Here is a 23,247-nt window from a genome sequence, read left to right as displayed (position 1 = left end):
AGGCCTGGCCTTACGTGCGTGGCGCACTCTGTCCCTGAGCACTGCACCCCACCGGCTGTGATGGGAGCCAGTGCGCCAGGCCCTGCTGGTGCCCAGGATGGGGTGCGTCCCCCGTGCCAGGGGGGTGCCAGGCCTCTGCCCGGTGGGGGTCCTGCCCAGAGGGGCCATCTGGGGCTGTGTGCCAGGGACCCCCCAGAGTGCACAGCAGCAGGGTGCTTGGACAGAGCCGCACCTGGCTCGCTGTCATCCCCGCACGGATGTGTGCACTCGATTACGCCTTCCTGCCTCTGCTTTTCCATCCACTTGTGTCTGCGCACCTGTCGGGGGCCCTGGGGGCTGCAGAAAACAAGTCCTCGTGGTCTGTGGTCCTCAAATCCCCTCCCCCAGCCTGGGAGTCACAAAACCACACAGAGTCCTGGGTGAGGGCTGGGCCTGAGAGGAGCCTTGGCAGGTGGAGCCTGCAGGGGTGGAGGCACAGGAGGGCTGGGGCACAGCAGGGTCTGCTGCTGCCCTCCGCCTGGGCAGACGGGAGGGTCTGACGTCACAAGCAGAGCCCACGCGGGCGGCAGGCCCCCTCACCCCGCCGGCTTCCAGGTGCTGGTCCGCAGCGGCCGGGTGCCCATTGTGTCCCTGGAGTGCGTGTCCTGCAAGGCGCAGGCGGTGTACGCGGTGAGCCGCAGCTCCTATGTGTACCTGGAGGGCCGCTGTCACAACTGCGACGGGGGCCCGGAGCATGGGGTGAGTGGGAAGGGGCTGGGGGCGCTGGGTGGTCCTGGGGGAGACCGTCCCCGAGCACCGTGGTCTCCATGCCCCCTCAGCTGTGGGCCGCGCGCAGCTTCAGCAACGAGACGCTGGTGCTGGACGCGACGACCACATCCACGGGCAGCACGGGCATGCGGCTGGTGGTGCGGCGGGGCGTGCTGCGCGACGGCGAGGGCTACACCTTCACGCTGACCGTGCTGGGCCGCTCGGGCCAGGAGCAGGGCTGTGCCTCCATCCGCCTGGCGCCCAACCGCCCGCCGCGAGGCGGCTCCTGCCGCCTCTTCCCAGTGGAGGACGTGCATGCACTCACCACCAAGCTGCACTTCGAGTGCACGGGTGAGTACGGCCGGCCGTGGGGCGGGCCAGCCGTGGGGTGGGCGGGCCGGGCGGGGACCCCGCTGACGCCCTGGGCCCGCAGGCTGGCAGGACGCGGAGGATGCGGGGGCGCCGCTGGTGTATGCCCTGCAGCTGCGGCGCTGCCGCCAGGGCCACTGCGAGGAGTTCTGCGTCTACAAGGGCAGCCTCGCCTCCTATGGGGCCGTGCTGCCGCCCGGCTTCGCGCCCCACTTCGTGGTGGGCCTGGCTGTGCTGGTGCAGGACCAGCTGGGGGCCACCGTGGTCGCCCTCAACAGGTGAGCCCGTGCCCACAGAGCCAGCCGGCCGGCCAGGGGGCAGGGGAGGGCCCAGCCCCTTTCACGCCCCGCCTCTGCCCTTAGGTCTCTGACCATCACCCTGCCAGACCCCCCCGGGGACCCTGCTGATGGCACCCCGGACCTCACGGGCTGGCTGCATAGCCTGGCGGGGAGCACGCTGCCAGGGCTGCTGCGGCAGGCCGACCCCCAGCACGTCATGGAGTACTCACTGGCGCTCATCGCCGTGCTCAACGAGGTGGGCAAGACCCCCCCATGCCAGGCGGCCCCCACCCAGGTCCTGGGAAGCCCCCTTTGGCGGTGTCCGGCTGGCGCTGCCCGCTGACGGCCCTGTGCCTGCAGTACGAGCAGACCCTGCCCGTGCTGGCGGAGCCGGACCCCAGGCAGGAGCTGCGCGCCCAGATACGCAAGAACATCACGGAGACGCTGGTGTCCTTGCGGGTCAACACGGTGGACGACATCCAGCAGGTGGCAGCCGCCCTGGCTCAGTGCACGGTAGGGCAGACCCAGCCCCACGGCAGCCCGGCCCCCCCACACCTCGAGAGCTCACTTCCCAGCCAAGCCTGCACAGCTGTATGCCCCCAGGGCAGCCCCCAGGGCTCTGGGCACAAGAAGCACGGCGAGGAGGGTAGTGGGCAGCGCGGAGTGGAGACGCTGTTCTGTGCTCCACCCCGGACCTGTGGTCCCCACCCCGTTGCCCAGGAGTCAGCGGCCAGGCTGGGCTGGGCTCTGTTCTGATGGGGGCACAGTGCCAGGGGAGGCCGGTGGCTGTTGCTGAGGCCTCAGGAGGGTAGTGCAGGGTCTCTGCGCTGCCCGTGGTCACTAACTGCTCTGTAGCTGGCTCGGGTGTGTGAGGGGCCAGGACGGCTAGTGGGGCCACGTAACCTTGAACTTGGCCTGCACGTGGGGAAGGGTCACTGAGGGGCTCCCGGGAGAGAGACTGGGGGTAGAGGTGTGTTCAGTGTGGATCCTGTAGAACACAGCGGGAAGGTTGCTTCGGATTGGCCGGTGGGGGCAGGGAGGCCCCTGCAGAGGCTGTGCTAGGGGCAGGGTGAGCAGGGCGAGCCCCACCTGGCCTGGCCAGCCGGCTGGACGCGGTGCGGGCGCCCTGCAGGTGTCCAGCCGGGAGCTCGTGTGCCGCTCGTGCCTGAAGAAGACGCTGCACAGGCTGGAAGACATGATGCGCATCCTGCAGGAGGAGACCGCCACAGGGGCGGGGACACCCACCACCATCGCAGACAGCATCCTCAACATCACAGGTGCGCCGCCCCTGCCGACCTCTGCCCCCTCCTCTCCCTTGACCCCTCCCACCACCCCTCCCCTCACTTGCCTCCCCCCACCTCCTCTGCCACCCACAGGCGACCTCATCCACGTGGCCAGCTCAGATGTGCAGGGCCCACAGCCCTCGGAGCTGGGGGCGGAGCCCCCCTCCCTGCTGGTGGCGTCCAGGGCCTACCAGCTCTCGTCTGCCCTCGTGGGCATTCTCACACGCTCCCGCGTGCTCAACGAGGAGCCCCTGACACTGGCGGGCGAGGAGATCCTGGCGCAGGGCAAGCGCTCGGACCCACGGAGCCTGCTGTGCCAGGGTGACGTCCCAGGCCCCGGCTGCCACTTCTCCATCCCCGAGGCCTTCAGCGCAGCCCTGCCCAACCTCAGCGACGTGGTGCAGCTCATCCTGCTCGTGGACTCCAACCCCTTCCCCTTCGGCTACATCAGCAACTACACCGTCTCCACCAAGGTGGCCTCCATGGCCTTCCAGACGCAGGCTGGCGCCCAGATCCCTATCAGGCAGCTGGCCTCGGAGCGCGCCATCACTGTGAAGGTGCCCAACAACTCGGACCAGGCCGCCCAGGGCCAGTGTGTCCCTGCCGGCTCCACCGTCATCCAGCCCCGGGCCTCGGTCAGCGTTGTGGTCACCCCTGAGAACAGCAACCCCGAGGCGGGGCTGCACCTGCAGCTCACCTTCACGGTGCTGGACGGTGCGTGGCTGGCGGGGCCCTTGGTGGGCGGCCTCCTCCTCTCTGCAACCGGCTCTCGTGGGGCTGCAGGGTGGCCAGCTAAACCTGTGTTTCTCACGGGCACCCGCAACTTGTGGCCTGTGTTAAGGCCTGTGTCCTGCTTCATGAGGCTCTAGGGGCCTGGCCAGAGGGCCACAGGGGTGGGCTCCCAGGGCGTGTGGGCTGCCCGGGCAGGGGTCCGAGCCTGCCCATGCCGCCTGCCCACAGAACAGTACCTGCCGGACGAGCCCGAGCCCTTCCTGGCTGCCTACCTGCACTCAGAGCCCCGGCCTAACGAGTACAACTGCTCAGCCAGCAAGAAGATCAGCCTGGAGGCCCTGGCGGGTGGCGACCACAGGCCCTACACCTTCTTCATCGCCCCGGGGTGCGGTGCGCAGCGGCCTCGGAGGGTGGGCTCCCCGTGGTGGGAGCGGCGGGGCGGGGCCGGGTGGGGCGGGGCCTGGCCGTGACACGCCCCCCTCCAGGTCCCGAGACTTGGGCGCGAGCTACCACCTCAACCTGAGCAGCCACTTCCGCTGGTCGGCGCTGGCGGTGTCCGTGCGCCTGTACACGTCGCTCTGCCAGTACTTCAGCGAGGAGCACATGGCATGGCGCTCGGAAGGGCTGGTGCCCCTGGAGGAGACCTCGCCCCGTGAGGCCGTCTGCCTCACCCGCCACCTCACCGCCTTCGGCGCCAGCCTCTTCGTGCCTGCCAGCCGCGTCGAGTTCACCTTCCCCGTGAGTGGCGCCGCGCCCGCACGGAAGGGAGCCCAGTGCCGTGGTGCGCGGCCTCGGGGCTGACGGGCCTGTCTCCCCAGGAGCCGGCCTCAGGCATCAACCACGTCGTCCTGCTGACCTGCGCCGTGTGCCTGCTGACCTACGCAGTCATGGCCGTGATCCTGCGTAAGCTGGACCAGCTGGACGTCCGCCGGGTCCGCGCCATCCCGTTCTGCGGGAAGGGGGGCCGCTTCAAGTACGAGATCCTGGTCAAGACCGGCTGGGGCCGGGGCTCAGGTGAGGGGCTTCTGGCAGGGCAGGTTCGCACGGAGTGGCCTGTGGGCATGCAGTCCCACTGGCATGCACAGGTGGGCAGGACCAGCCAGGCCATCGACCGTGTGGTGGTTTAGTCGCTAAGTGGCCCCATGGACTGTAGCCCTCTAGGCTCCTCTGTCCATGGGATTCTCCAGGCGAGAATACTGGAGTGGGTTGCCATTCCCTTCTACTGGGGATCTTCCCGACCCAGGGATCGACCCGGGTCTCCTACATTGCAGGCGTATTCTTTATTGACTGAGCCACCAGGGAAGCCCATCTATCGGTATGGGAGGTGATTACTGAACAGTAGCAGGTCGTCCGGGTGAAAAAATTGCTTTCACAATGTCCCTAGCTCTCTGACCATCAGTTATAGCCATCAGAGAAGCAGGTTGGCATGGGGTCAGTACTGCGCGACATACGTGTTGGATGCTGAGATCAGGCATCTTGTTTCCTTGTGGGGAACTGAGCAAATATTCTGAGCGGTGTTCCCGTCAGTGAGCACCACCTTAGGGGTGTCCTTGTGTTTCGGCCAGAGGTCATTTTACTGCCCACATCGTCCATGCTCCTGCCGTGAAGCACCTCTGAGAGCTCGTCTCATGTGAAGAAGCGTTTGCCATATTGGTTGCTCCACGGCGTCTTCATCCTTTTTGTTGCAACCAGTGTCCTTGCTCGTGTCGGCCACTCGTTGCCTCTGGCGGCATTTTTAGGGCCTGGGGCGGCGGTGGGAGCCGCACAGTTGGCTAGGTCTTCAGTTACGCGTTTGCCTTTAATTCAAAGTGCGCTTTTTTGGTACCAGTTTTCATCTCTTTGCTGTGCTTTCGTCTTTATCACCGGGTCCCCTCTCTTGTTAGGAAAGTGTTTATTTTCTTAAATTTTTATGTGTTTATCCTGAAGCTGCCCCAGGTCTTGGTTGCTGTGTGGGCTTTCTCTAGTGGCGCGGGTGCTCCTCTCTGGCTGCGGAGCACAGGCTCCTGGCATGACTCAACACTGCAGCTCATGGGCTCTAGAGCCCGGGCTTCATCACTGAGGCGCCTGGGCCGAGTTGTCCCACCGCATGTGGAATCTTCCGGGACCAGGGATCGAACTTGTGTCCCCTTCATTGCAAGGCAGATTTTTACCACTGGACCGCCAAGGAAGTCGGGGGCAATTTTCATTTTTGAAGTTTTTTTCTGTTCCTTTCTATGACATTCATAAAATAGCGTGTGGGTTTATCGTGGCCGACACGGGGGCGAGACCACTGTGCGCGTGGTGGTTTGTGTGAGACAGGTGTGCAGTGACTGGTCAGCAGCAGGCTCTAGAAGGGGTGGTGTCACCAGTCACCACCAGGACATGGGTCTCTTACTCGCGTAGCAGACTGCAGGCTGGCGGCCGTGCTTCTGTTCCATGTGGTCACTCGCGGTTAATGCTCCACCGCTACCGGGGCCGTTTGTGGAACAGTTTGAGGGCCTGAGATCGGGCCGTGCCTGTTGAAGGGAGATCAACAGGCAGACGTGCCCAGGGTCAGCATCCGTGGACAGAAACCCAGAGTTGCACCCCTGTCCGCCTGTGCTCCAGGGACCACGGCTCACGTGGGCATCATGCTGTATGGGGCAGATGGCCGCAGCGGCCACCGACACCTGGATGGGGATGGAGCCTTCCAGCGCAACAGCCTGGACGTCTTCCAGATTGCCACCCCGCACAGCCTGGGCCGCCTGTGGAAGATCCGTGTGTGGCACGACAACAAGGGTGGGGCCCACTGTCCGCCCACTGCCTGCCCTGCACACCCACAGCCCGCCAGCCCTGACTGCCCACTGCCCGCCCTGCCCTGTTTGCCCCACCCACCCACCACCCGCTGGCCCTGACCAACTGCCTACCGCCCGCTGGCCCTGACTGCCCACCGGCCCTGACCACCTGCCCGCTCTCACAGGGCTGAGCCCCGCCTGGTTCCTGCAGCACGTCATCGTCCGGGACCTGCAGAGCGCCCGCAGCACCTTCTTCCTGGTCAATGACTGGCTGTCGGTGGAGATGGAGGCCAACGGGGGCCTGGTGGAGAAGGAGGTGCTGGCTGCAAGTAAGACCCCTCCTGGCAGCCGCCGCGAAACAAACCAATGCCTGGCCTGGGGTCTCCTGAAGCCCGCCTGTCCCCCTCAGGCGACGCGGCGCTGCGGCGGTTCCAGCGCCTCCTGGTGGCCGAGCTGCAGCGCGGCTTCTTCGACAAGCACGTCTGGCTCTCCATGTGGGACCGGCCACCTCGGAGCCGCTTCACGCGCTTGCAGCGTGCCACGTGCTGCGTCCTCCTCGTCGGCCTCTTCCTGGGTGCTAATGCCGTGTGGTACGGGGCTGTGGGGGACAGCGCCCACAGGTGCGTGCTGCGGCGCCCACCCGCCTGCCTCGGCGCCCCCCCCACCACCTCCCCTCAAGCCAGCCCGTGTGTCCTCTCCCACAGGCAGGGCCCCGTGTCCAGCCTGGCCCCGCTGAGCCTGGACACTGTCACTGTTGGCCTGGTGTCCAGCCTGGTCGTCTACCCAGTCTACCTGGCCATCCTGTTCCTCTTCCGCATGTCCCGGAGCAAGGTGGGTGCGTGGGGCTCCTGAGCATGGCCGGGCTGTCCAGGGGGGCCAGAAGGGGTCAGCACCCAGAGCACATCAGAGTCAGGCGTGAACGGGCCCCATGAGCTGCCTATGCCCGTGCCTCAGATCACTGAGCAGGCAGGGACGGGCTCCCCGGATGACGGGCCACAGGTTCTGAGAAAAACCGACCTGAGGACAAAGTCTGAGCAGACCCCGGGCCAGCGCGGCAGTGGGAGGTCACTTAAAACCTCCAAGAACAGCCCAGGTGGCCTCACTGGCGAGTCCCCCGAGCGGTCATGGAAAGAGCAGCACCAGTCCCACACGGGCTCGATAAAACCTGACGGGCGCCTCCTGACTCTTCCCTGAGGCCAGAGCCCGACAGAGACCTCATGCAGCGCTCAGCAAAGGCCACACGCCTCGGCCAGCAGCCTGGTAGGGTCGTCCTTGTCTCTGTGTGGCCATCCACGGTTAGGCTGATTCAAGTTAGATACAACTCCAGCTTCTCGGTCACAGGAGTCACTCCTGGCGCTCCGTGTCGGCATGTGGCAAGTGGCTCCTATGATGGAGTCTGTAGGTGTAGAGCGCACGTGTGGTTCTAGAAGGTTCTCAGGACAGCACTGCTGCAGACTCTGCTTGCCAGGGCGGGCACGCCTCCCCAAATGGGGCCCCAAGTTGTGTCCCGCTTACCACCTGCCTCTTCCGCAGGTGGCAGGGGGCCCGAGCCCCACCCCCGCAGGCCCGCAGGCACTGGATGTGGACAGCTGCCTGGACTCGTCCATGCTGGACAGCTCCATGCTCGCCTTCCCGGGACTCGGTGGCGAGGTGCGGGCTCCCCAGGGCCTGCCCGGGTGGGGCTGCGGCCTGGGCACTCTGGGATCAGGCTCTCTGTGTTCTTCTCAACAGGCGTTTGCTGGACAAATGAAACAGGACTTATTTCTGGAGGATTCTAAAAGGTGGGGTCCCTAAAGAAAGCATGAGCTGTTTCCTGTGTGGGTCAGATATGCCTCACGAGGGTCGCATTGCGTGTCCTCACCCATGTCGTGGGCATCGCATGTCCTCGTCCATGTCGTGGGTGTCACATGTCCTCCTCCACGTGTTGTGTGGGTCACTTGTCCTCTTCCATGTGTCCTGTGAGTTACATGTTCTCCGTGTGTCATGTGGGTCACATGTACTCATCCGTGTGTTACACACCTGTCCTGGGAGCATTTGCTTAGAGCCCCGTGACAGGACTTGGGTTGGGTGTGTGTGCAATCACGTGCCTGGGCACCCCTTGCTGACTGTTGCCTGCAGCCTGGTGTGCTGGCCATCCAGCGAAGGCGCCCTCAGCTGGCCAGACTTGCTGAGTGACCCGTCTGTCATGGGCAGCGCCCTGCAGCGGCTGGCTCAGGGCCGGATGGGCCTCACGCCAGGCCCAGAGGAAGACAGTCTCTCCCTGGTCAGCCCTTCCTCGCCTGCCAAGTACTTCTCCGCTTCAGGTGCGCGGGGTAGGGAGGCACTGCCCGGCCCCCCAGGAGGGCTCTGGGCTGACCCGTCCCGCCCCCTACAGATGAGAACCTGATCCGGCAGATCCTGGCTGAAGGGGCCAGCAGCCTGGCCCCCACCCAGGACACGCAGGGAGAAACGGACCTGCTCGCTGGCCTGTGAGTGCCGGGTTCCAGGGGCAGTGGTGGGGAGGTGCAGTGCTGTGGGGCAACGGCTGCTGAAATGGTGGCAGAAAGGACGGGCGTTGGTCCCAGTACTGTGAGGCGAGCACCCCCGAGCAGCCAGCAGGCCCGGCACCCTCTGCCTGGCCTGGGGTGGCGTCCTCTTTCCACAGAGGCCAGAGGGGGCTGGCCGTGCCCCTGAGCAGTATGCCGCTGATGGGCGAGTACCTCCATCTTGCCTCAGGTGCAGCGCCCCTGGCGAGAAGACCCAGCCTGCGATGCTGCGGAGCCCGGGGGACACAGGGCTGTCCAGCCCAGGCCTGACGTGGGAACAGCCCCCGCCAGCCAGGCTCCCCAGGACAGGTGCGCGCCCAAGTCCCAGGACAGCTTCCCGCTCCTCTGAGCTGCTGCTGACCCATCTGTCTGCCTTCCCAGGGCTGGTGGAGGGTCTGCGGAAGCGGCTGCTGCCAGCCTGGTGTGCGCCCCTGGCCCACGGACTCAGCCTGCTCCTGGTGGCCGTGGCCATGGGCGTGTCGGGGTGGGTTGGCGCCAGCTTCCCCCCCAGCGTGTCTGTCATGTGGCTCCTCTCAAGCGGCTCCAGCTTCCTGGCCTCGTTCCTCTGCTGGGAGCCGCTCAAGGTGAGAAGGGTGCAAGGGGCCACCCCGCCAGCCTCTGGCTGCCATGGGCCCCTCTGATGCCAGCCCTGGCCCAGGTCCTGCTGGAGGCATTGTACTTCTCCCTGGTGGCCAAGCGGCTGCACCCCGATGAAGATGACACCCTAGTGGAGAGCCCGGCCGTGACACCCGTGAGCGAGCGTGTGCCCCGCGTGCGGCCGCCCCACGGCTTTGCACTCTTCCTGGCGAAGGAGGAAGCCCGGAAGGTCAAGAGGCTGCACGGGATGCTGCGGGTGAGCTCGGGCCCCGTGCTGGCGCGTGGCCTCCCTTCCCGGCCTCCTGGCACAGGCAGCACCTTCCAGAAGGGCCCACCTTTCTCGAAAACCTCAATGCACCCTCCTCCTGAGCACAGAAAGCCTTTCTGCGGGTGGTCTAGGGCTCTGCGGGCTCTGCCCCTCCTGTGACCTTCTCCTGCCCAGCCTCGTGGGGCCCTGGTGCGGCTTCTTGGCCTTTGCAGACCATGTGTGCCCACAGGCCTGGCTCTCAGCACCAGCCTCTCTGGCTTTGGGCACTTTGCTGCCCAGTGTGTGGAAGCCGCGCTCTGTCACAGGCTGCACCCCCGGGGCGCCAGGCTGGGTTTGGCTGACCCCAGGGCCATCCCTGCCCCCCAGGGCCTCCTGGTTTACATGTTCTTCCTGCTGGTGACACTGCTGGCCAACTACGGGGACACCTCGCGCCACAGCCATGCCTACCGCCTGCAGAGCGCCATCAAGCAGGAGCTGGACAGCCAGGCCTTCCTGGCCATCACCCGGTACGGACGCCCTGTGTGCAGGCACGGGTCTGTCCTCCGGGCCAGGGTGGTGCTGATGCCAGCCAGGGTCCACCTCAACCCTGCCCTTGGTGCAGTGCAGCCCCTCGGGGGTGTTGGGAAGCGTCTCGATCCATTTCTGGTCATCAGAACTGGAGTGGGTGCTGCTGGCCATGGGGAGAGGACACAGGACAGGCCCAGCACAGCTTCACCAGCCCTGAGTGTCAGGAACCCCAGGCCGTGCCTCCTCCTCTGGGCAGCACTGGCCGCCTCCCACTGGCCCGGCCGGGACTGGTAGCAGTGTGCCCTGGGCCTCTCACCCCGGGGGGCCAGGCTGTGAGGGACGGCCATGTGACCGACTCTGGGTCTGGGGTGGGCAGGTCTGACGAGTTCTGGCCATGGATGTCCCACGTTCTGCTCCCCTACATCCACGGGAACCAGTCCAGGCCGGAGCTGGGGCCCCCACAGCTGCGGCAGGTGCGGCTGCAGGAAGGTGAGTAGCTGAGGGGGGCGCCCTGGCACTTAGCCTAACTTGTTTCCAAAGGGAAGCCTTTGCCGGGGTCTGGATCCAACACGCCCAGCTGGTGACGGCCTGCCTGGGTCTCCTGATGTGCAGACAGTGACACCTACTTCCTGGGGTGCTGGGCGGGTTCAGTGAGCCCTGCTGAGCTTGGCCCGGAGGCTGGTGAACAGGCAGGGCCCTGAACCCTCTGCTTTCAGCGCTCTGCCCGCAACCGCCTGGCTCCAGGGACCCCGTGTGCTCAGCTGCCTCGGGTGGCTTCAGCACCAGCGACTATGGTGTTGGCTGGGGGAGTGCTGCGCTCAACAGCTCCGAGATCTGGGCCTACTCAGCGCCAGACCTGCTGGGGTGAGCCTGGAGGATGGCCGGGGTGCCGGGGGCAGGGACAGCCCTTCAGAGGAGCTTGCTGGGGCGCGGGCGCTGACGTCGCCCCTCCTTGCAGCGTGTGGTCCTGGGGCTCCTGTGCCGTGTACGACAGCGGGGGCTACGTGCAGGAGCTGGGTCCCAGCCTGGAGGAGAGCCGTGCACAGCTGGGCTTCCTGCAGCTGCACAACTGGATCGACAACAGGTGGGCCCCGCACTCAGCCCCTCCGCCCGCTCCCTGCACGCGCCGCCCCGTCCCCACGACACCTGCTGCTCGAGCCCCTTTGGAGAGCATCGGCCTCTCCCAGCGCTGCCCCCTCCGACTCCTGGCCCCTGCCCGTGCCCTCCGCGCAGAAGCCGCGCCGTGTTTGTGGAGCTGACGCGCTACAGCCCAGCCGTGGGGCTGCACGCCGCCGTCACGCTGCGCCTGGAGTTCCCGGCTGCCGGACACGCAGTGGCGGCGCTTAGCGTCCGCCCGTTCGCGCTGCGGCGGCTCAGCGCTGGCCTCTCGCTGCCGCTGCTCACCTCGGTAGGCCCCGCCCCCCCGCCCTCCTTCCATGGACCTGACCCCGCCCTCCAGGGCCCGCCCCAGGGCCGTGGCCCTGCCCTCCACGGGCCTGACCCCGCCTCGGCTCCGCCCCGCCCCACCAGGTGAGCCTGCTCCTGTTCGCCGTGTACTTTTCGGTGGCCGAGGTGCGTGCCTGGCGCAGGGAGGGGCGCGCGCGAGCCACACGGGCTGGGACCTGGGCGCGGTGGCTGCTGGTGGTGCTGACGGCAGCCGCGGCGCTGGTGCGTTTGGCCCAGCTGGGCGCCGCCGACCGCCAGTGGACCCGCTTCCTGCGCCGCCGCCCGCGCCGCTTCACCAGCTTCGAACAGGTGGCCCAACTGGGCGCCGTGGCTCGCGGACTGACCGCCTCGCTGCTCTTCCTGCTCTTGGTCAAGGTGAGGGCTGAGTCGGTGGGGCGGGGCGGGCAGCATTGGCAGGGTTAGTCAGCTGACGCCCTGTGTCTGCAGGCCGCCCAGCAGCTGCGCTTTGTGCGCCAGTGGTCGGTTTTCGGGAAGACACTGTGCCGGGCGCTGCCCGAGCTCGCGGGGGCAGCCTTAGGCCTGGTGGTACTCGCCGCAGCCTACGCGCAGCTTGCTGTCCTGGTAGGTCCGGGCGGGGCCGTGGGAGGGCGGCTGATCCCGGGCCCGCCCCTCACTCGTTTCCCCTCCCCCGCAGTTGGTTTCCTCCTGTGTGGACTCGCTTCAGAGCGCTGCCCAGGCCCTCCTGGTGCTGTGCCCCGGGACCGGGGTTCCTGCCCTGTGCCCTGCGGAGTCCTGGCGCCTGTCCCCCATGCTGTGCACGGGGCTCTGGGCTCTGCGTCTGTGGGGGGCCCTGAGGCTGGGGTCTGTTCTAATGCGGTGGCGGTACCACACTCTGCGTGGGGAGCTGTACCGCCCCGCCTGGGAGCCGCAGGACTACGAGATGGTGGAGCTGTTCCTGCGCCGCCTGCGCCTCTGGATGGGCTTCAGCAAGGTCAAGGAGGTGGGTACGGCCCAGGGGGGGAGAGGGACGCACCCTGGGCCCAGCAGAGCCCAGGGCGCAGCCGGACTGACCGAGCCCCTGTGCCGCCCCCAGTTCCGCCACAAAGTCCGCTTTGAAGGGATGGAGCCGCTGCCCTCCCGCTCATCCCGGGGCTCCAAGGCTTCTCCAGACGTGCCACCACCCAGCGGGGGCTCCGACGCCTCCCGCCCCTCCACCTCCTCCAGCCAGCTGGAGGGGCTGAGCTTGGGCCTGGGCCGGCCAGGGCCTCGAGAGCTGGAGCCCGAGCCCTCCCGCCTCCATGCTGTGTTTGAGGCCCTACTCACCCAGTTTGATCGGCTCAACCAGGCCACAGAGGACGTCTACCAGCTGGAGCGGCGGCTGCAGCGCCTGCACGGCCGCAGGAGCAGCGCGCCCCTGGCCCCCCAGCCCCCCAGCCCCTCCCCAGGCCTGCGGCCCGTCCTGCCCAGCCGCCTTGCCCGGGCCAGTCGAGGCATCGGCCTGTCTACAGGCCCCAGCAGAGCATCACTGCGGGCCAAAAACAAGATCCACCCCAGCAGCTCTTAGTGCCAGGGCCTCTGGGCTCCCCTCTCCCCAGGGCACGCCTGTGGCTCCCCTCTGGCCCCTCGGAGCCAGAGCAGACACCGCTCAGTATTATCACCTTCTGCCACCCTCAGTCGCGGGCCAGGCAGAACAGCTGCACGCAGGTCCCCAGAGAGCAGGCAGGCTCTCTGTGGGCTTCAGCACTTTACAGAGGCCACGTGGCCAGCTCGGACCCAGGGTCCCCTCCCACTCCTGTGGGAGGACACAGCAGTGCTGGATGAGTGCCCGGCCTCAGACGCTATTTATTTCCCGAGTCCTCAGGTACAGCGGGCTGTGCCCGGCCCCCTCCTGGCTGATGTCTCCCCTGCCAAGGCCCCAGGCTCTGGGGAGGGGCCCGCACTCCTGTCGTCCTCCCCTAAGTTATTACCTCCTCCATCCCTGCTCAGTGCACTCGCCTCCAGCTGCCGCCGTGTCTGTTGTAATTTATGTGGGGTTAAAATGTATATATTTTTGTACGTCGCTTTATTTTTCAATACAGCCAAGGGATCTGGTGGCTGAAGCAGCCTGTGCCCACTGTCACCCACCTTGAAGGGGAGCTGGGACCGCCAGAGCTGTCCTTTTCTCCCCAGACACCTGCCCACCCAGCTGGAGGAGCAGCAGCTGCTTCTCAGATCCACGTCTGGCCTTGGCAGGTGCTGGGCAGAAAAGGCTTTTGGAGGGGAAACCCCCCCAGGCCAGCCTTGCCACCACCATGGCCTTAGCCTCCTGTCTAGGCCTGCTGGTGTCGGGTCTGGGTGAGGGCTGGGACCCTAGAGCTGGTAGGGGAAGATCTCTGCCCGGGGGCTGGCCCCCGGGCCGGGGGAGGTGAGCATGACCACATACGTGTGAGGCTGTCCCAAGGGCAAGGCCCCAGCAGCAGCCTGGCATGCCCCCTCCCCACTCCACTGGGCATGGCCGAAGCTACAGCCTAGATCCCACCACCAACAGACGAAGTCAAATAAACGAGTTGACTGACTGCTCCGTGTCTGTGTCCACTCTGGGGTCTAGACGTGTCTGAGTGCACAGGCCTGGGCCACACCAGCACTTTATTTGCACAGATAAATATCACCCAGCGCCACGGGGGCAGGGAGGGTCTGGCAGCACAGCTGCTCAAACAGCTGGAACAGCCCAGGATATGTCCGAGTCAGAGAAGCCCCACGGGTCCAAGTACCCACCCTGCACAGCCTCACACGAACTCAGTGAAGTCGTCCACAGAGGAGACCAGGCGTTTCCGCTGGCCCGTCTCATAGGTGGGTGTGGACTCGGCTGGGGCCTGTGCCGGAGCCTTGGCATGACCAGGAGGGTGTGTCTGCATCAGGGGCAGGCTGGCGCTTGAGTAGTGGGCTTCCTCACGGATCTGGGGGCGGGGGTGGGGCGGGCTTCAGCAGCAAGTCCAGAGGGGGTGGCACACGCTCCCCAGGCTGGCCACCCCATCTCTGTGGAGCACCCCCCCGCGGCCAGTCTCCTACCCGCTGGCGCAGCCGCTTGATGTGGCGGAGCCTGGCAATCCACTTGGAGGGATAGATGTCGGTGGGGTTGGAGCGGCTATGGTGCACCTGCGAGGCCATCTGGGGTGGGGAGGGCAGGACGGTGAGCCCTGCATGGGGGCACCTGCGGGCCTGACCCCCACCTCCCGGAGCCAAGTCTGCTCACATTTGCGTGCAGGGCCATCTGGCGGGCCACGAAGGGCAGGTTTCGGTCAGACACGATCTTGGCCATGCTAGTGTCCACAAGGCCCTCCATGTCTGGGGAGACAGCGCTCATGTGGGGCTCAGCCCTGGAGCCTCTCCCTGCCCCCCTGCCCCCACCCCGCCTCACCTTTCCTGCACTGCAGAGACACCAGGTTGCACTCGTAGTCCAGGGGCGTGATAATCACGTGGACGAAGTTGAATTGGCCCTGCTCACACGAGAGCAGGGTCACCGTGGTGCCGAGGGCCACTTTCTGCGACCCCCTCCACGCTCAGCCCAGGGCCCAGACCTGCACCCGCCGCCCCGAGGCCCCCAGGCACACCTTGATGGTGCCCAACTTGAAGTCCTCGCCAGAGTCATTGTAGACAATCGACACGAAGTCGTTGCCCAGGTGGCGCTTCTTGTCACAGCGGTGCTTGTCCACGTCCTTGGTGGGCATCAGGGTGGCGATGTGGAAGACAGCTGTGGGGCGGGCAGAGCTGAGCAGGGCGGGCCCGGTGGGGGCTCCCGAGGAGCGGGCCAGTGGACAGGGAGGGCGCACCTTGCATGATGTCGTCGTGCCAGCAGTAGGTGAACTGGCCATCCTCGCCGCACACGTCCAGGCCACCCAGGTACACCTTGTCCGGCTGGCAGTCCTTGAGCTCGATGAGCTTGCCCAGCCCCGTGAGGAACTCTGTGTACCTGTAGGAGCCGTGCTCATTGGACAGGATGGCGAGCTCGCTGTTGCTCTGCGGGGAGGTGAAGGCATGGCAGCACCAGCTCCCAGGCCGCCCCCAGCCGCCCCCCGTCTCAGGCCCACAGGACCCCGAGGGCCTGATGCTGCTGGGGGCCAGGGGCAGGGTGACTAGTGTGCCTTGGCACAACCCCCATTCTGCCATTCACCTGACCGAGGCAATGCAGATTCACACCCACTGCCCAGGGTGTCACCTCCCCCCCAACCCCCGGCCCCGCTGCTCCCAATCTGCCACTGACCTGGGCTGACTCTGTCCTCAGAAAAACCCAGAGTCCATGGCTGCCCATCCCCCTTCCTCCCCCCCGAGCTGGCCCTCGGCCCACGGCAGCCAGGGCGCTTCTGAGACTCAGGTCGAGTCAATGCAAACCCTGCGCTGGGAACTGCCCGCCTCGAGGGGTGCCACCGCGCCCCTCATCACGTCCTGTCCCCTCGCCACCCCTGCCCAGCACTCCTCTGCGAGTCCTCACTTCCTCCACATCTCCGTTCAGAGCCACCTCCCTGGGGTCAGTGACAACCCACCCCCCAAGCGCTCTGTGCTCACACCCAGCCTGTCAATCTCACTCCTGAGTCCTGGAGGGAAGGGAGCTCCATGAACACCTGACAGTAGCGGCTCCTCCGGAACCCAGCTCTGCGGAGGACAAGAGCCCACCCCCGGCAGGCCGGCCACCCTCTCTGCCCAGCACCCAGGCTGCCCCGGCCAGCCCGGAAGCCTCACCTGGCCTTCTCCCACGTATAGGACCGCGATCTTGTGCGTGTCGTATGACGGGATCTGATCAAGGAGCTGCACTGACCGTTCGAAAGACTGTAGCCACAAAGCCCAGTCTGAGCCCAGGGCAGAAAAGTCCCCTCCTCCAGCCCTGCCCAGCCAGTTGCAGCCCAGTGCCTGTCCGGGAGAGGCCTCTCCTCTCGCCGGCCTCCGGGAGCTGGGCTGCAGCCCCCGCTGCCCAGCTGGGGGCTCAGCCCACTGTGCACCTGCAGCGGGCTCCAGGGGGCCCTGCGGGGGAGAGAGGACCCACCTACCTCGTTAGGCAAAAGAATTGGCTTGTTGGACTCGTCACCGAAGAACGGTGAGTGGTAGAGCTGCAGGAACACGAAGCTGCGGTGGGGAGAAGAGATGGCTGAGGTCTCGGCCAGCAATCACAGCCCAAGGGTGAGGGGCCCAGAGCACGGTCACCGAGGAGCCTGGTGTCTGTGGCCAGCCTGCCCTGCCTAGGCCCCGCTGGCCCCAGGCCCCCACGGGAGCACCAAGAGGGCGGGGCTCACCTGGGGTTGATGCCTGGCACCTTCTCAGTGTTGGAGGTCCCTGCTCGGTTTTTGAAGGAATCCCTCTCCACCCTCTTGCCCCTGCGTGACGGGGCTGAATCCGAGATGGTGTAGCCTCGGGGCCGCAGCCCGCTGGGGGAGCGGGGACAGCTGGAAGGCAGGGGGCCCTCTGGCTGGGCAGGGCCCCGGCCCCGGCGTTCCTCACCCGGGGCTGACCAGGCGGCACCTTCCCCGTCCAGGATCCCTGACTGCGACCGGGCCTTGGCCTCGGGGCTCAGCCGGCCGACCTCAGCCTTGTCCCCGGGGTCCCCCAGGATGTCCTGCAGGGTCTGCAGTTCAGGCGACGAGCTGGACTTGCTCAGGGGCTGAGAGGGCTGGAAGGCGAGGTCCACGGAGGCCCGGGAACCCTCCGAGGAGACTGCCCGCTCGATGGGGATGCCCCCAGGAGGCAACTCCTCGGCATGGAATGACTTCTCCTCCTGGCTGGAGGTGGAAGATGACTGGGAAGAATGGATCCAAAGGAAACGCTCACCAGGAGGCACCGCAGAGCCCACCCAGGTTTACCTGGAGAAATAAGGCCCCACCCATCCCCAGCCAGGGCCTGAGCGGCCAGCACGGAGCTAGCGGTTCCCCTTCCCCGAAAGCACTTCCCGTGCCCTTCGCTCAGCAGCGGAGCCAAGGCCCCAGGCTATAGGATGCTGGCATGGAGGGGCTACAACCCCAGGCGGACCACTGCGGGGGACCTCAGGCTGCCCCACAACAGGGACACGCACAGGGATGGGAGAGCGGCGGAAGTGCAGAGCAAACCAGCCTACGGTGGCTCAGCCCCGCCGTACCCCCAGCAGGGGGTGATAGCACCCACAGGCCCCTCAGGTGGCTGCCCCGCCTGCACTCACCCTGCTGAAAGCGTCGCTGCGCCCACAGCGCCCGGCGGAGCCCAGTGTCGCCTCAAAATCTTCCAACTCAGGAGGCTCTGCAGACAAACCGGCCTCACCTGGACCTCCCTCCTCCAGGACTACTGCAGAATCTGGAAGGACACAGACGTGCTGCTGGGCGTGGCCCGTCCAGGACTCACATGGCCTCTGGGCACCGGGTTTCCCCATGAGAGGGCACAGCGGCTCCCCAGCAGGGCCTGGCCCAAGGCTCTCCTCCCGGGGGCTCTGAGCCACCCCCTCCCATCGAGCCGGCTGGAGAGGGACATTGAGTGCCCTGACACAGGGGTCTCTTCATGGACTCCCAGGGGTCAAGATGGGGGGCACCTGGCCCCTTGGAGTGCCCACCTGAGCATCCCAGCATCCACAGAAGCTGCCCTGGTAGCTCCCCCGGGGAGCTCCCCCGGCAAGGCAGGTGGGCAAGGGCAGACAGGACCCCTGTGCAGAAGCCCCTGCCTGAGTCAGGCCCCAGACCAGAGGAGGGGCCTCGACCAGCCCTCAGGAGCTGGGAGAATTCCGAGCTCCTCCCTGCCAGGCCCAAGGGAGAGACCAGTGAGGGACCCCGTGTGCACACGGGCTCTGAAGTGTCCTGAAGGGTGAAGGCTCGCCTGCTGAGTCCGTACCGACCCAGAGCCAGGCAGCTAAGGAGGGAGCATGACCCCAAAGCCAGGTTTCCTGTGCCAGCACTAGGGCGAGGGGCTGAGGAGAAGCGACTGAATCAGCGCAGCCCCGCACTGCGCAGTGCGTCAGCCGCCTCGAGGAGCCCTGCCGTGCCCGCCCCGAGCCAGTCCTGCCCATGTGGGGGACCGGGACAGCTGGAGCACCTGGCCAGCCACACCCTCCGGCCGGGGCCTGGGAGCAACGGGCTGGAAGCCAGCCTGTGGGGCCCTCGGGCAGCCCGTGTGTACGGCAGACACACCCCATTTGTGGGCTCACAAGGCCCGTCAGCACCAGAGCCAGGGCAGGGCAGCTCTGTCCTCTGCCGGCCTCTGGGGTACAGTCGCCCAGGTCACCCCCTCAAGCTGAAGACGGGGCTGGGAGGGCCCGACGGGCTTGGGAACAGAACTCAGGCACAGAGGGCACAAGGCAGTGGGGGTTCCCGCTGACAAAGCACAGGCATCCTGCACCGACGTCCTCATGCGAGTCGGGGATGGCTCCCTGAGGCGACGAGAGGCTCAGACGGGGTCAGGGAGGGGTGAGCGGAGGAGGGACGATGACACAGCATCTACGAGGCAGAGCGGCGCTCTGCAGCAAACACCGCTTTCCTTAAAGAGCGTACGAATACCTGCCCAGGAAATGCTCCTGTGCAGCTTTCCTTGGCACCTGGACTGGCACAGGGAGGAGAAAGAGGCCACTGCAAGGGAAACCGTGAGCGGCCCGTCAGCAGGAGGAAGGCCACGCACAGCCGAGCAGAGAGGACAGGCACCGCCGGTCCTGCAAGGACCCGAGCCTGGAGAGAGAGAGGGGCGGCCAGCAGCCGGCGCACACGCCAGCGCTCCCAGCTGCTCAGGTGCACGCCGGGGACAGGAGTGCGCCTCTCCTCCTCACGAGCGGTCACCCGGCCGCAGGGAAGCAGGGAGGAGGGTGGCGCGGGCGCAGACGAGCGCAGGCGAGCTTGGCACGTCCATACCCACACCCCAGCAGCAGCGCGGCCGTCTCCAGGACCCTGAGCGCCGGGTACCCGAGAAGGGTGCAGAGCAAGGCCCGTGTCCACCCCACGAGCAGGGCCAGCTGAGGAGGCCTCAAGCCACCGATTCACGGCACATCTCCAAAGGAGGGTCCCCCAGGAGCAGGCCCCGCTCTCAAGCACCAGGTCTGCAGACGAGTGTGCCCTGCGTGCAGCCGGCCTCCTCAGCGCCCAAGGCTGGCAGAGCCAAGACGGCCCAGGACCCCACGCGGCCATCCGCCCTCAGACGGGGCACACAGGCGGGTGGGGGCCAGCGCTCACCTGTGTTGGAGCGTGGGGGCGGGGATGGCTTGGCTGAGCCGGCCGCCGGCACCGACAGCGACTTGTACAGGGCTGTGTCGCGGCGCTCCTTGAAGCGCTCGGCGGCCATGAGGGCATTGGACAGCTCCTGCAGCGGCATGCTGTTGATGTCCGAGGAGAAGGGGCTGAGCGGGTTCTCCAGGCTCATCAGCCAGCTGGTGTTCCCTGCGGGGCGGGCTCAGGGCTCAGCACAGCACCCCCAGCAGCCCTGCCCTCCGCCCGCCCTGGGCAGCCCCGGCTGCACCCTGCTCTGCTCTGACCAGGGTCCGTACAACAAAGGATGACTAAGACACAGAGGGATGACCGTGTAAGGAGCTAGCAAGAAGACAGCCACAGGAGAAACAAGCCCTGTCCACAATCCTGACACTCGGATCCCAGGCCCGTGGGCCGGGAGGCAGGAGATCCTGTGGTTACAGTCGCCCGGCCGGCAGGGCTTTGCTGTGGCAGCCTGAGCAGACCAGCTGCCGCCCAGCCCTCACGTCCACCCCTGGGGACTCAGCTCAAGGTGATCTCCCGACTGGCTGCCACCAGCTCCGTAGCGTCCAGAGCGTTTGCGTCACTGTGCACAGCACGTGCTGACAGCAGCCAGGCCGGCCGAGCACGGGCCCACCCCTGGGTACCTGTGGGCCTGCGGACCAGGATCTCTGCCCAGCCCTGGGTCAGCAGGGGCACGTAAGCGGCCAGGTTTGTCTTCTCCTTCTGTGCTGGGAGCGGGCTGCCAGCTGAGGCCTTCTCAGGCTGGCCGGCTGGAGCGGTCTGGGAGCCCGGGGACGTGGGGCTGCTGGGGAAGTAGCAGGCTGGAGCGTCCAAGGCACCCACGCGAAGGCCATGGCCCCCTGAGGAGGAGAGGGGAGGGCTGGCGACCACCACCGCTTGGCCCAACAGGCCTGGCTGCTCCAGCGGGGGTCCAGGCTGCCAAACTCCGAGCCGGGGCCAAGGCAGCACTGCCCTCCCCAGGCACGGCCCTCAGACAGTGTCGAGTTGGCTTGGTAGACCCAGGGCAGCAGGCAGAGGCCCAGAACCCGCGGCTCAGACCATGGCTCATTTAAATGACAGCAGAGAAAGCCCCAGGGGTGGGCTGGGCTGATGGCTCACAGCTGCGCAGAAGCGGCGCCCCCTCCTCGCCTGGTGGGGAGGGCTTGCAGACAGCACGAGTTCCTCAGAGCCCGGGCCAGGTCTGAACAGACTGCCCTGCCCCGCAGCTCCCGGGCCTTTCTCGGCCTCGCAAAGGCCCTGGGGGGGAGGCGGGGTAGGGCGGGGGGCTCACCGGACATGGAGCGGACCCGGTCCCGGGCTCCGTGGTACACCTGCTGCCCAGCTTGGGACTCCAGCTTGGCGGGCGCCTCCTTTGTCTGTCTCACATGCATGCTGGGGTCAGAGCTGAGGACAGAAGGGTCCCCAGAGTGTGACTGAGGTAGTTCATGGGCTCAGGTGATCTGACACTCTCATGCAGATGTGGGCTCAGGATGGAGGCCAGACAGAGGCAGAAAGCAGTGGTCACCTCAACTCCGGGCCGCCCTGCAGCTCTCCAGAGTCCAGGCCTAGCAGTGACCGGGTCCCGGTTCCCACGCTTGTCGTCACAGTGACAAGCTTGTTCCCAACCAGCCAGGTTTTGGTCCTGCCACCAGCCAGGAGGAACTCTCCCACGGGGGACCTGAAAGCACAGAGTCAGTCAACACCTCACTGGGTGGGCGCCCTGGACGGACAAGGCGCCCCCATATCACTCCTGCAGCTGCTCAGAACGGATGCAGTCACAGAAGAGCACAGCCCTGCCCCGTCCCGGAGCCGACTTGCACCTCTTGGGGACCGCCGTGAAGTTGGAGAACACGTATCTGGCCATCATGTCCAGACATGTCTCTGTGAGCTCCAGGTGGAGGTTTTTCAAGTTGTCGTCAGCCTGGGCCATCGAGTTCTCGTCTGCAGACCCCAAGCTGGCGCTCGTGAGAGAGGTCTGGATCCTGCTGGAAGAGGAGCCATGGCAAGGTCAGGTGCCGGCAGGGGCCTAGCCGTCTACCACCGGGGCCAAAGCTCAAGGCATGCAGGTGCGGAGAGGGCCGCGCTCAGAAAGACCCCGCAGGGCACATGGCCCATAGAATCACAGCTTGGCAAAGAGTGGACACACCGCCCTGGGGGGCGGGTAGACAGGGGCTCATGGAGAGACCCAGGCCGGCTCGTCAGAGCAGAGTCCTCGGAGACGGGGAGAGAGGCTGGCCCCTCACCAAAGCACAGGAGAATTAGGTGACCCCTTTGTGGCAGAACAGTGGAGTCATGCAGAGACGCGGAGACCACAGGACACAGACAGATTGCATTCTGCCCCCGGGCCCTCCCATGGAGGACGGGCAGGGTCTGGGTCCTGTGTGAGGCTCTGCATTCACCCCCACACTTGGCTGCTGAACCCCGCCCCGTGACCAGGAGGAGGGGTGTGTGCAGGTCTCACTCCAATACAAATTTCATGCCCCTGTGGCTGAGTTTTGCTTATGATAAGTAAGTTATTGAAAACAGCTGAGAGGGGAGCCTCCCTGACGACTCCCCAGCCCCGACTCCCATCCAGGTCAAACCCCACTCAGGGAAGCCAGGCTCAGGCTGGGGCCTGAGCCAGGCATCAGCGAGGGGCTGGGTCTCTGAGCTGTGGGATGCTGAGGCCTGAAGGGCCTTCCAAGTGAGAAGACGGTGTAGCCTGGCCCATGGGCATGAAGCGGTGAACCCCACCCCTCAAGAGCTCCAAGACACAGCAGGGGAAGTGACGAGGTCACACCCCTGGGGAGGTCAGGCCTTCCATGCCCGGCCCCTTGCAGGCTGGCCCCCGGCCCACTGCCCTACACAGAAGCCCCCGTTCCGTCTCACCTGCCACAGAAAGCAGACCTTTCCCAGAGAAAAAACTCAAGAAGAAAGCCCACTCAAGAGAACGTGAGAGAAAAGCCAAACCCTGGAGAGTGTGTCCTCAGGTGACCGGCATGGGTGTGGCTTTAGTTTGCAAAAGCCCCTGACCTCTGGGACAGGCCTGTGGGCGCTGCCACTGGACACCAGCTGCCTCACAAGGGTCACCCTGCTTCGGGCCCCCAGGCCAGCCTCTGAGGACGCCGTGCAGCTAGCCCACGCTAGTCCGAGGCCGGGTGACAGAATGCAACCTTTCCAGCCCTCTCCACCAGGCTTCCCACCCCAGAGCCCCGGCCACGCGGCCCAAGGGCTGCCAGGCGGGCTCTCCTCAACTCTGGCTGGGGAGGGCGTGGGCAGGTGACGAGGTCATGCAAGCAGCCCCATGCACAACCACCCGGGTGCTCCCGCCTGGCAGCGCCACTCACGGGCCCAGCTCCAGGGTCCGAGCCCCCCGCCCGACAGAGCCCACTACCTGCGGACCACATGTTCAGACACACTGATGCTGCGGCACCGGAAGGCATCGGCTGCAGAGCTCTCCTTGAGTTCTTTCACGGGTGGAGAGTTATTCAAGCCTTGTTTGGGGGGTCTGGCTATCCTCAAACTACCAGGTGAGGAAGGAAGGCCCAAGCCCCAGAGAGCCCAGCTCCCGGCAGGGAGGACAAGCCATTGGAGGGATGAGGAGGAAAGGTCACAGGCCACAGGGTCAGGATGGAGAGCCCGC

General features: G+C 66.3%; 2 protein-coding genes across 14 annotated transcripts in view; one reads left to right on the top strand and one right to left on the bottom strand.

Annotated features, from left to right (window-relative positions):
• Nucleotides 1–14,022, top strand: part of PKD1 (polycystin 1, transient receptor potential channel interacting) — a 39,327-nt gene extending 25,305 nt beyond the window's left edge. The window contains exons 17-46 of the mRNA XM_055562314.1: nucleotides 595–738; nucleotides 819–1,098; nucleotides 1,181–1,394; nucleotides 1,479–1,650; nucleotides 1,755–1,907; nucleotides 2,527–2,671; nucleotides 2,771–3,391; nucleotides 3,638–3,794; nucleotides 3,895–4,147; nucleotides 4,228–4,423; nucleotides 5,996–6,166; nucleotides 6,348–6,491; nucleotides 6,572–6,782; nucleotides 6,867–6,993; nucleotides 7,696–7,812; nucleotides 7,894–7,943; nucleotides 8,281–8,465; nucleotides 8,537–8,630; nucleotides 8,878–8,996; nucleotides 9,069–9,271; nucleotides 9,346–9,540; nucleotides 9,919–10,058; nucleotides 10,436–10,548; nucleotides 10,776–10,923; nucleotides 11,018–11,143; nucleotides 11,293–11,467; nucleotides 11,590–11,880; nucleotides 11,953–12,087; nucleotides 12,161–12,466; nucleotides 12,560–14,022. Of these exons, the coding sequence (XP_055418289.1) occupies nucleotides 595–738; nucleotides 819–1,098; nucleotides 1,181–1,394; nucleotides 1,479–1,650; nucleotides 1,755–1,907; nucleotides 2,527–2,671; nucleotides 2,771–3,391; nucleotides 3,638–3,794; nucleotides 3,895–4,147; nucleotides 4,228–4,423; nucleotides 5,996–6,166; nucleotides 6,348–6,491; nucleotides 6,572–6,782; nucleotides 6,867–6,993; nucleotides 7,696–7,812; nucleotides 7,894–7,943; nucleotides 8,281–8,465; nucleotides 8,537–8,630; nucleotides 8,878–8,996; nucleotides 9,069–9,271; nucleotides 9,346–9,540; nucleotides 9,919–10,058; nucleotides 10,436–10,548; nucleotides 10,776–10,923; nucleotides 11,018–11,143; nucleotides 11,293–11,467; nucleotides 11,590–11,880; nucleotides 11,953–12,087; nucleotides 12,161–12,466; nucleotides 12,560–13,030 (5,856 nt within the window). The 3' untranslated portion in view covers nucleotides 13,031–14,022. The remainder of the gene's footprint in view (nucleotides 1–594; nucleotides 739–818; nucleotides 1,099–1,180; nucleotides 1,395–1,478; nucleotides 1,651–1,754; nucleotides 1,908–2,526; nucleotides 2,672–2,770; nucleotides 3,392–3,637; nucleotides 3,795–3,894; nucleotides 4,148–4,227; nucleotides 4,424–5,995; nucleotides 6,167–6,347; nucleotides 6,492–6,571; nucleotides 6,783–6,866; nucleotides 6,994–7,695; nucleotides 7,813–7,893; nucleotides 7,944–8,280; nucleotides 8,466–8,536; nucleotides 8,631–8,877; nucleotides 8,997–9,068; nucleotides 9,272–9,345; nucleotides 9,541–9,918; nucleotides 10,059–10,435; nucleotides 10,549–10,775; nucleotides 10,924–11,017; nucleotides 11,144–11,292; nucleotides 11,468–11,589; nucleotides 11,881–11,952; nucleotides 12,088–12,160; nucleotides 12,467–12,559) is intronic.
• A 38-nt stretch (nucleotides 14,023–14,060) lies between these two features.
• Nucleotides 14,061–23,247, bottom strand: part of TSC2 (TSC complex subunit 2) — a 30,904-nt gene continuing 21,717 nt past the window's right edge. The window contains exons 26-42 of one of the 13 annotated variants that reach the window (XM_055562317.1): nucleotides 22,999–23,127; nucleotides 21,446–21,610; nucleotides 21,151–21,303; nucleotides 20,917–21,029; nucleotides 20,270–20,485; nucleotides 19,611–19,814; nucleotides 18,948–19,016; nucleotides 17,627–17,757; nucleotides 16,731–17,230; nucleotides 16,488–16,563; nucleotides 16,183–16,269; nucleotides 15,276–15,462; nucleotides 15,057–15,196; nucleotides 14,864–14,942; nucleotides 14,699–14,790; nucleotides 14,515–14,613; nucleotides 14,061–14,402 (exon numbers count right to left, since the gene is read on the bottom strand). In XM_055562317.1, the coding sequence (XP_055418292.1) occupies nucleotides 14,232–14,402; nucleotides 14,515–14,613; nucleotides 14,699–14,790; nucleotides 14,864–14,942; nucleotides 15,057–15,196; nucleotides 15,276–15,462; nucleotides 16,183–16,269; nucleotides 16,488–16,563; nucleotides 16,731–17,230; nucleotides 17,627–17,757; nucleotides 18,948–19,016; nucleotides 19,611–19,814; nucleotides 20,270–20,485; nucleotides 20,917–21,029; nucleotides 21,151–21,303; nucleotides 21,446–21,610; nucleotides 22,999–23,127 (2,611 nt within the window). In that variant the 3' untranslated portion in view covers nucleotides 14,061–14,231. Of the gene's footprint in view, nucleotides 14,403–14,514; nucleotides 14,614–14,698; nucleotides 14,791–14,863; nucleotides 14,943–15,056; nucleotides 15,197–15,275; nucleotides 15,463–16,182; nucleotides 16,270–16,487; nucleotides 16,564–16,730; nucleotides 17,231–17,626; nucleotides 17,758–18,010; nucleotides 18,191–18,947; nucleotides 19,017–19,610; nucleotides 19,815–20,269; nucleotides 20,486–20,916; nucleotides 21,030–21,150; nucleotides 21,304–21,445; nucleotides 21,611–22,998; nucleotides 23,128–23,247 lie in introns of those variants that run through there. The other 12 variants (XM_055562315.1, XM_055562318.1, XM_055562316.1 and 9 more) reach the window with 12 other exon arrangements.

The sequence above is a fragment of the Bubalus kerabau genome, chromosome 23, assembly GCF_029407905.1.
Source record: "Bubalus kerabau isolate K-KA32 ecotype Philippines breed swamp buffalo chromosome 23, PCC_UOA_SB_1v2, whole genome shotgun sequence".
Classification (NCBI taxonomy): Eukaryota; Metazoa; Chordata; class Mammalia; order Artiodactyla; family Bovidae; genus Bubalus; species Bubalus kerabau.
Note: the sequence above shows the minus strand (reverse complement) of the source record. Positions and strands in the feature narration are given on the sequence as shown.